Raw genomic sequence first — 9,447 nt, forward strand, 5'->3', positions numbered from 1 at the left:
AATACTGTGATAATAATAATAATAATAATAATAATAATAATAATAATGTGGAAAAGTTCAAGAGGGCCGAATACTTTTGCAAGCCACTGTATTAAAAACAATTGCATATCCAGAGGAAATATTTTTGACAATGAATGAGTCACGTTTTAAACACAGTTTGAATAATCAGCACTGACAGACATTTATTGAGCTCTACAAACTCATCGATGGACGACAACCTGATGATGGGTGAATTTGGAGGGCGAGCTTGAACAGGATTGACTGCTGCGTCAGTACATGCAAAAAGTCTTTGATAGGTTTATAAGATCATGTCAGCGTCAGAGCGATCCAGCAATATTGATCAGTACAGGCAGCGTTATGTTTATATTCTCAAAAATCAACAGACTCATATTCATGTTTCTGTCACAGAGTGGTGACCTTTTCAGGTGTACCTCTGCTGTCACAGCCCTCCCCTGCACCTGCACCACCAAACAAACAAGGAAGTCATATTTAGATATTAGAATGAAACTTCCTCGTTCTGATTGTTGGACAGTCCAATGTTTCTTCTTTCTCCTTTCCGTAGCAATATGTAAATGAGTCTGTATATAACTCATATTAACAGTGTGTCTTTGAGTCAGGGGTAAAAACTGTATGTTCATATTGAAATACTCAGTACAAAGAGAGAGTGTGTTAGTACAGATGGTTATTTACTGCACAGCTGTCTGCATGAACACCAGAGAAGAACCAGATGTAAGTTTCAAACCTGCAGGCTCATTTCATGTCTGTGTACAGAGGTGCTGTGTGGACCACATTTGAACTGTTGCTTTTTTCTTCATGGACAATTTTAAACAGATGATCATTTATTAAGAACAATCATATATTTCTTACAGCAGTGTGTGACAAACTAGATATCTGAGTTTAATATAAAGTGCTGCATGTCCATCAAACACTGAAGAGCTGCTGGATTCATTGTTTCCTCCAAATGACAGAAAAGTCATTTTCATGTGACAGAGCGACGATGCAGTGGAGTCTGTTTCTGCTTCTTCTGATGGGTGAGTGATCATTTTACCAGGGCTCCTGATTGTTTCCACCTGAAATCCTTTAGTTTGATCAGGACTCATTAAACAAATGAACTCTTACTGAGAAAATCAAGGATTGACCTGTAAACTGGACAGTTTGATGGGAACATGCGTTTCCTGCTTGTATCAGCAGATATTCAACAGTATTTCTTCTGTTTCAGGTCAGTGTGTCTTCATCACATGTCAGCTGTATGAGTACCACTTTATTAAAGAAGAGATGAGCTGGGATGAAGCACGGGCATACTGCAGAGAGAAGTACACAGACCTGGCCAAAGTGTTTGACCTGACAGACATGAGAAGACTTCAAGACTCTGCACAGAATCAAACACAAGCCTGGATTGGACTGTACAGCGAGCCAGGAAGAGACAACAGGAGGTGGCACTGGTCTCTGCCGGGGGAGGAATACACTGAAAATAAGACCTGTTGGGCAGCTGGAGAGCCAAATGATTATGGTGGCACCCCTGAGAACTGTGTGATAATAGAAGACAAATGGGCTGATTACCCATGTACTCACACATCTCAGTTCATCTGCTATGACGGTGAGGATATGTGGACAGTGATATAATAAAATATTTAATAATGTTATAATTTAGTTTATAATCTGTGTTGTATCATATGTTCCTGAAAGAGACAGTTTGAAGAATGAGGCAAATTAGCTATCCACAAACTTCCAGAAGCTTGTGTTATAACTAAGGATGTACAATCATCAGTGTTTCCACTGCAAAGAGCTACGAGGCAGGGTTGTCCTCTGTCCCATCTCCTCTTTGCATTAGCACTTGAACCTCTAGCTGAGGCCATTCGGCAGCACCAAGATGTGCACAGTACAACAGTGGGTGAAACAAATCATAAGATAGCATTGCTGATGTTATTCTGTTGTTCTTTTCAAAACCAGAACTACCAATACCAGCCATTATGCCCATTATATATGAGTTCAGCTCATTCTCTGGTTACAGAATTAATTTTGGGAAATCAGAAGTCTTGCCGCTGGGTGATCAGATTAACTCTTTGCCAGATATTTCTAATCCCTTTCAATGTTCCCCCAGTGGCTTCACATACCTTGGGCTAAACATTACACCAGTTCTTAAAGACTTATGGAAACTGAACTTATCACCAGTTTTAAAAAATTAAAATTTATTAAGATTTAGATAGATGGCAAAAATGGCCTCTTTCTCTTATGGGGCGTTTGAGCCTAATAAAAATGAATATTGTCCCACGTTTATTATATCCCCTACAAAGGTTACCTCTATGGATAACCCAGAAGGTTTCTTGTGATATAGAAGTCTTTTTAAAATGTATCTGGGATGGCAAGAAACCTAGATTAAGAATTTGAATTTTACAACTGCCTACTGATAGGGGAGGCTTAGGGTTACCAAATTAAAGTTTTTATAATTGGGCATGTCATGGCTGTGTTTTATGGGAGTGGCTACATGCTTATCTAAATTCGCATTCCCACCTAGACTCTTGGTCTACTTCACCTTCTTCCCTTTGGAGCTTAGCTGTCTGTGACAAAACAAATTACAAACTGAGATTAAGAGTATTCCCAATTATTTATGATACAATAAGGGTTTGGATGGAAATGCGTAAAAGGTTGGGTAGAGAAGACTGCACTTCATTCGTGACTCCTTTATTGAGAAACAAAGACTTTGTTCCAGGAATGTCTTGCAGTATGTTCGATGCATGGTGTAGAATATATATACTGGAAGTGCTGGGTATACAAGTCTGGCCTAAGTCTTCGGTCTGAAAGACTGCAGCAGTGCAGGACTTTAATTAAGCTCCATAGAGGAAGTTACATCAGAGCTTAACATGTTTAAACCAAATGTGATGCAGCCAGATGTGAACTTATAGTTGTAGCAGATGCAGTATATATATGAGAAACAGGTAATACTATAATTAGTAGGGCCAAAGATAACTAAGAAACAATCATAACACATCATCTACTACGACACAGCAATATTTTACAATGTCCACAAGGGGTCAGTGTAAAACCATAAGTTGGCTAAATAGCTTTAACGGGCACAATCTGTGGCACAAACAACTATAGCTATTATCATACCAGTTAACTTGTCAAACATAATAACACTTACAGGTTCATTAACGCTCACGTAATCACGCGTTACAACTAATAATGATAATGGATTGCATTTATATAGCACTTTTTGAGACCCTCAAAGCGCTGTATAATTCCACTATTCACTCACTCTCACACACTGGTGAAGGCTACAGTTGTAGCCACAGCTGCCCCGGGGCAGACTGACAGAAGCAAGGCTGCCATATCGCGCCATCGGCCCCTCTGGCCATCACCAGTAGGCAGTAGGTGAAGTGTTTTGACCAAGGACACAACGACCGAGACGGTCCGAGCTGGGGCTCGAACCGGCAACCTTCCGACTACAAGACAAACTGCCAACTCTTGAGCCACGACCGCCCTGCCATGCTCTGCTGCCTTTTGCCTCTCACTCTGCCTCTGCGTGATGCGCACATGACCACTGATGTGCTTCCCTTTGGGTGCGCTTTATTCTTGCCTTTGGACATCCTGAGGCTGAGTCAGCAGGGAATTTGCATATGTGGCATAAAAACGGATGAAGGGTAACTGGCGACTTGTTTCAAAACAACACACTGATGAACTTTGAGCAATTACAGTCAGATTTTAATATTCCTAGAGACCATTTTCATTTTATATGATGATAAGGAGACATTTCTCATTAAGCGAAAAGACAGAACCCATTTCATTTCCGCTTTTTATTCTCTTCTATAGACTCTCAGTAGCAGCACACTGAGCGCTATTCATAAATGGGAGAGAGATCTTAATATTCAAGATACCAAAGAGGAGTGGAAAGGATCCATTAACATAGTTAGATCCACTTTTACTTGCAACTGCTTGCGAGAAACCCAATACAAAATCCTATTCTGCCTATACATAGCTCCTAATGTTTTGCATAAGATCACACCTCATATTTCCCCCTTCTGTAGTCAATGTCAGAAAGAAACTTTTTTTCATTATTTCTGGGAATGCAAACTCATCAAAAGATTTTCGAGATCCACATCTCAAGAATTAACTAATATTTTTAAGAATCAGATCCAAGGGGACCCCTCCTATTTTCTTCTCCTCTTGCTTTTAAGATGTCCTCAATAGGAAAATAGGTAAATAGGAAGTGAGCGTAAAGGACAACAGTTCACTCTTTTTTCTAAATCTGTGGGTAAATGGATGAAAAATATATTTTTTATTTTTCTCTTCTTTTTTTTAAATTTTCTTTTCTTCACCCCCCCCCCCCCCCCCCCCCTATTTTCATTTGTAAAGGTATGTAATCACTTTAATGTATGTAATTTCCTTTGGGTGTTTTTTTCATTTCTTGTTTGTCTGTGTTGTTATGTTTTTATGCTTTTCCTAATAATGACTAAAAACTGTTAAAAGATATGAAAGTTTGAATAGATATAGAGACGAGAAAATGTTTGTTTTTGCTGGGAAAGAAAAAGACAAATTAGTTGAAAAAGATGATGGTTTTTTGTTTTTCTGTTGACAGCAACAATGAAAGACAACAAAACCTTTCATTTGATTATTATGGCGATTATGGCGAAGAAGACCTGGACTCAGGCTCAGAGCTACTGCAGACAGCATCACACTGACCTGGCCAGTGGACTCGATCAGATATACAGTGAAGAGTTTAAGAAGCTGCAGAAGTCTACAGCCTCGTGGATCGGCCTGTTCAGAGACAGCTGGAGGTGGTCAGATGGAAGTAACTTCTCTTTCAGATACTGGGACTTATTTAATGATGGACTAAACAACAGGAAATGTGCTACGACTTTGTTGGGGAGATCAGGAAGATGGAGCTCTGCTGGATGTGACCAAAGAAAGCCTTTCTTCTGCTATGATGGTGAGTTTACACAGATTTATCTCAGCTGTTTGTCCAACAGATGAACTGCTGGAGTCTCTGAGAGGATTTAGGTCAGTGTGTTTCTTCAGCCACTTATTTCTGCAGGTGAAGATGTTTAGCTGATGGTTGGAACAGAGATTTCTCTGTAGAGCGACTGATTCATCTGAAGAATCACTGAAATGTTTTCTTTTGTTCTTCCAGTGAAACTGGACCAAACATCCAGAGACTTCAAGTCCAGATTTTACTGATTTCATGTTTTCTCTGATTTTATGGCAGATAAACTGATTCTAATCAGGGAAAACAAAACCTGGGAGGAAGCCTTGAATTACTGCAGACAGACACATCATGACCTGGTTTCAATCAGCAACCCTGAGGAGCAGCGATGGGTCCAGGAAAGAGCCAAAAACGCCTCGACTCCTTTCGTGTGGCTGGGACTGCAGTACGGCTGTGCTGCACGTTTGTGGCTTTGGGTCACTGATTATGTAGTGTGCTATGAGAGGTGGGCTTCAGGGGGAAGGACTGAAGCCTGTGGCATGTCTGCAGCCATGACCACAGGAGGGCAGCACGAGTGGGTCAGTCAGAGGAGAAATGAGACATTTAATTTTATTTGTATAAAACACTAAAGTTTAAACCTAAAGTCACTTCTTAGCTGCACATGTAGATTTTCTGGGGTGAACTCTGTGTTTGTGCTCAGTGTTTACAGTCTCTGGGTTTGACAATGACCAACAGATTGTTACCTGCAGCTTAGACATTTGCAGAGAGCAGTCTGTGTTTCATGTCCTCTCCTTTACCAGAGTCAGGAGCATCTTGGTTTCTTCCTTCATTGTTGCTGGATTGGTTCATTATTAAACTGTAGCAGGATGTTTGTTGTATTTAGTTCAGATAAGGTGAAGGTTTTAATGTTTCTGCTTCATGTGCTGTAAATCTTTGTATCGCACCATTGTATCCTCAGCTTGAATTACAAAGCCTGTCACTAAAAGCAGGTAAAACCATGTTTGTGTCATGACTCCATATGAGCTCTATAATCTGATCATGTTTGTTAATGTAGCCAAATAAACCTTCTGTGGCGGAGGTGTGGTCCCGGGCTCGGCTGCAGGGGAGGAGTGGTGCAGCGAGCTCAACGGGAGGGTGCTGGGGAGGCAGGTGAGAACACAGCTGATGGCGTTTGGCCTGATGACGGTTTCCTTTTTTAGTGAGACAGGAGAGGAGCGGAGGGGAAGCTGGGAACAGCTGAGACCGGAGCTGTAGCTAAAAATACATTTGAAGATTGTTTATGGAGTTTTCTCAGAAGTCTGAAGAGATTTTTCCAATTTATTGTGATTCAGTGTTTTATTATGAAGGGAAATCCTTTGAAATCTATATGAGTGACAAACAGGACGTGTGCTCTGTGAATGGTGTGATAGAATCAGAGGTTTTCTCAGGCTGCACTCATTCATATAGAAACAAATCTGAAAGCACAAACCTCCAACAGTTGATTCTGTTCATCTGGACGTAGCGTTTTGTGGGAGAAAATTTCGTCACTCATCCAAGTGACGTCTTCAGTCTCAGCTGACTGCAGGTTTCCACAATCTTATAAACAGTACATTTGCATGATGACCTCCCAGCCCACTGATGGAACAATGGGCTGGGAGGTCAGTTCCTTAATCTTAATTATACAAATTCTCATGACCATTGATCAACAACCCTTAGGCCCCCTCCTCGACTCAGAGATGGTCTTTCCCTTTTCACGTAAACGTAAACCAGCGTTCCGAACGCTGGTTTGAGCGCGGAGTCAAGGAGACCACTGTCATCGGTGCAACAAATGATAATTTGACAGGCGCAAATCAACAGAAGAAAAATAAAGGCTAGGTTTGTACTAAGTTAGAATATTTCTTTACTGATTATGTTAGACATTTAATGACTTAAATAACCTACAGGACTGAACTTTTGATAAGTTGACAGATCAGCTCTCAACGACTAAAAGCTGCTGTTGTTGTTCTTCTCTTGGATTCATTCATTAACCTGCGTCACGGCCAGACATTCCACTGATTAGCTCCCCCTGCTGGTTCAAATATCTGTCCTTTCATAAATGGTAAATGGTCTGTATTTGTATAGCACTTTACTTGGTCCAAAGTACCCCAAATCGCTTTACACTATACACAATCTTCCACCCATTCACACATACTGGTCACACTGGTGATAGCAAGCTACAGTGTAAAGAACGCTCCAGTTTCTCCTCAGCTAAAGGAGACATTAAAGGGAGCACTGAAGCTCCTTTCCTTCATGTTGGGAGATTGCACTGGCCCTGATTTTGGCTGCAGACACTTCCTGTCACATCTGTCACTGTGGAGCTCTCCTAAGCAACTCCATCCAACCTCCACCTGCAGCAGCTTGCACTGTAAGCAGGAGAAGCTGGACAAAGTGTTACAGAGGGGCTGTGAACGCAGCAGCAGCTCTTCATTCTGCCTGCACATGTATCTGCTCCTGCTGGATTCCTCTTGATTTTATGATAAACATATATTTCTGAAATATTTCCTCATATCCTAACATGCTGACGCTCGTCCTCTGTGAGCGGTTGGTGTCTTGGCTCAGGTGATCAGTTTCTGTTTCAGGTCACTTTCTACATGCTGATCATAACATGCAGGTGACCTCAGTCAGAAGGATGATCCAGGTGTTGTGTTTACCTGTCTGCTGTGGTTTCTTACAGATACCAGACTGTATCAGCTTGGAGCTTTTGTCCACAGCTGTTGGCTGGACACTCAGATAAACACTAACTCAAAACTACACTCAGATGTTGTGTTTAACCTTTGTAGAAAAGCCCCAGAGCTCTCTCGCTCTTCCTCACTTTGCAGAAGACCAATTAGTGATCAGAGTGCATCACACCTGTAGTCTTCACATGCCTGAAGCAGAGGAAGGGCCATGATGAGACAAATCACTGTTTCTGGATCCTTTATTCCTTTTCATTAGGACTGGATCTGTGTGCAGATGAAACACGTAGTTCCTGCTTTTCCTTATTTGTCATGGATTTGCTGTGTTAGTGAGTGATGGTTGTACTTGTAAGCTCAGGTCTGCAGGTTTCTGCAGGTGTTAGCATGTCTGGTGCTGGCAGTCACGCTTTGCTTCATAAGCTGAGGCTAAGTTGTTGTTTCTTGCTGTTTGTTATGATCTACTTTATTCATCACTTTTCCAGAACCACAAGCAACTCCATGTCCCTGTGTGACCTCAGTCAACACTCCTGCCATTAGAATCAGACATCTTCTTATGTTCTGGTCAGTCATCCTGCTCCTGCTGGTTTCTTCTTGATATTAAAATAAACATACACTACAAACAAAGAGAGGAACACTTGAACAACACAATGTAACTCCAACACAAACACACCTCTGTGAAATCAAACTGTCCACTTAGGAAGCAACACTGATGTTGTGTAATGGAATAGACAACAGGTGGAAATTATAGGCAATTAGCAAGACATCCCCAATAAAGGAGAAGTTCTGCAGGTGGTGACCACAGATCACTTCTCAGTACCTTTACTTTCTGGCTGATGTGTTGGTCACATTTGATCAGTGATTTCACTCTAGTGGTGGCATGAGACGGAGTCTACATTATTATTGTACATTATTGTACTTTATTGAGCCCCGTGGGGAAATTGCTCTCTGCATTTAACCCATTCACTCAGTGAAGCAGTGGGCAGCCATTGGGCGCCCGGGGAGCAGTGTGTAGGGACGGTACCTTGCTCAGGGGTACCTCAGGGTAGCTGTTAAGGGGAATCGAACCCCCGACCTTCCGATCATGGGGCAACCACTCTACCTACTGAGCTATCCCTGCCCTGTGGCAAGTGGCTCAGGTAGTGCAGCTCATCCAGGATGGCACATCAATGTGAGCTGTGTCAAGAAGGTTTGCTGTGTCTGTCTGTATAGTGTCCAGAGCATGGATGCACTACCAGGAGACAGACCAGTACATCAGGTGTCATGGTCCCGGGCCATGTTGGCCCAGTATTCTTAGTTTCTTGTATTTCTGTATTTCATTCCTTATTTAGGCCATGTTTCCTGAGTTGCCCTGTTGTGTTGTTCCCTAAGTGTTTTCCCTTCGTGACTCTTACCCCCTGTGTGCCCCTCTGTGTATTCATGAGCCCTCGTCTCTCTTTGTGTTTATTCCCTGTTTCCCCTGCCCGTTATATGTCTATGTTCTCCCTGTGCTCTCTCTCTCCTCCGGTCTGAACCCCCATGCACTTCCTGTTTTACTTTGTGCCTCTCGCGCCTGTATACGTCATGTTATGTTCACCCCGCCCTGTCTCGTTATGGTTATCTATGTCAGCTGTGTTCCCACTTCCCTCGTTTACCCTCGGTGTATTTATGTCTGCGTCTCCCTCAGTTCTGTGTCGCGTTCTCCCTCATGCTGTGTGGATCTCCCTGTGTCTCTCTGAGAGTTCTTAGTTTGTGGTTTCCCAGTTTAGTTTAGTTTGTATGTTTGTTCTACCAGCAAATAAAGCTGTGCTTTGAGTTCATCCCCCCGAGTCTGTGAGTCCTGCATTTTGGGTCCAA

At 42.2% G+C, this 9,447-nt stretch overlaps 1 protein-coding gene across 1 annotated transcript; it reads left to right on the forward strand.

Annotated features, from left to right (window-relative positions):
* Positions 1-633: 633 nt before the first annotated feature.
* On the forward strand, positions 634-5,983 carry LOC101482815 (macrophage mannose receptor 1). The gene is made up of 4 exons (XM_024804397.2): positions 634-1,031; positions 1,220-1,597; positions 4,577-4,927; positions 5,204-5,983. Exons 1-4 carry the CDS (start codon positions 962-964, stop codon positions 5,548-5,550), a joined length of 1,146 nt encoding a protein of 381 aa, XP_024660165.2. The 5' UTR covers positions 634-961; the 3' UTR covers positions 5,551-5,983.
* Positions 5,984-9,447: the final 3,464 nt, after the last annotated feature.

The sequence above is a fragment of the Maylandia zebra genome, unplaced genomic scaffold (genome assembly GCF_041146795.1).
Source record: "Maylandia zebra isolate NMK-2024a unplaced genomic scaffold, Mzebra_GT3a scaffold01, whole genome shotgun sequence".
NCBI classification, from domain to species: domain Eukaryota; kingdom Metazoa; phylum Chordata; class Actinopteri; order Cichliformes; family Cichlidae; genus Maylandia; species Maylandia zebra.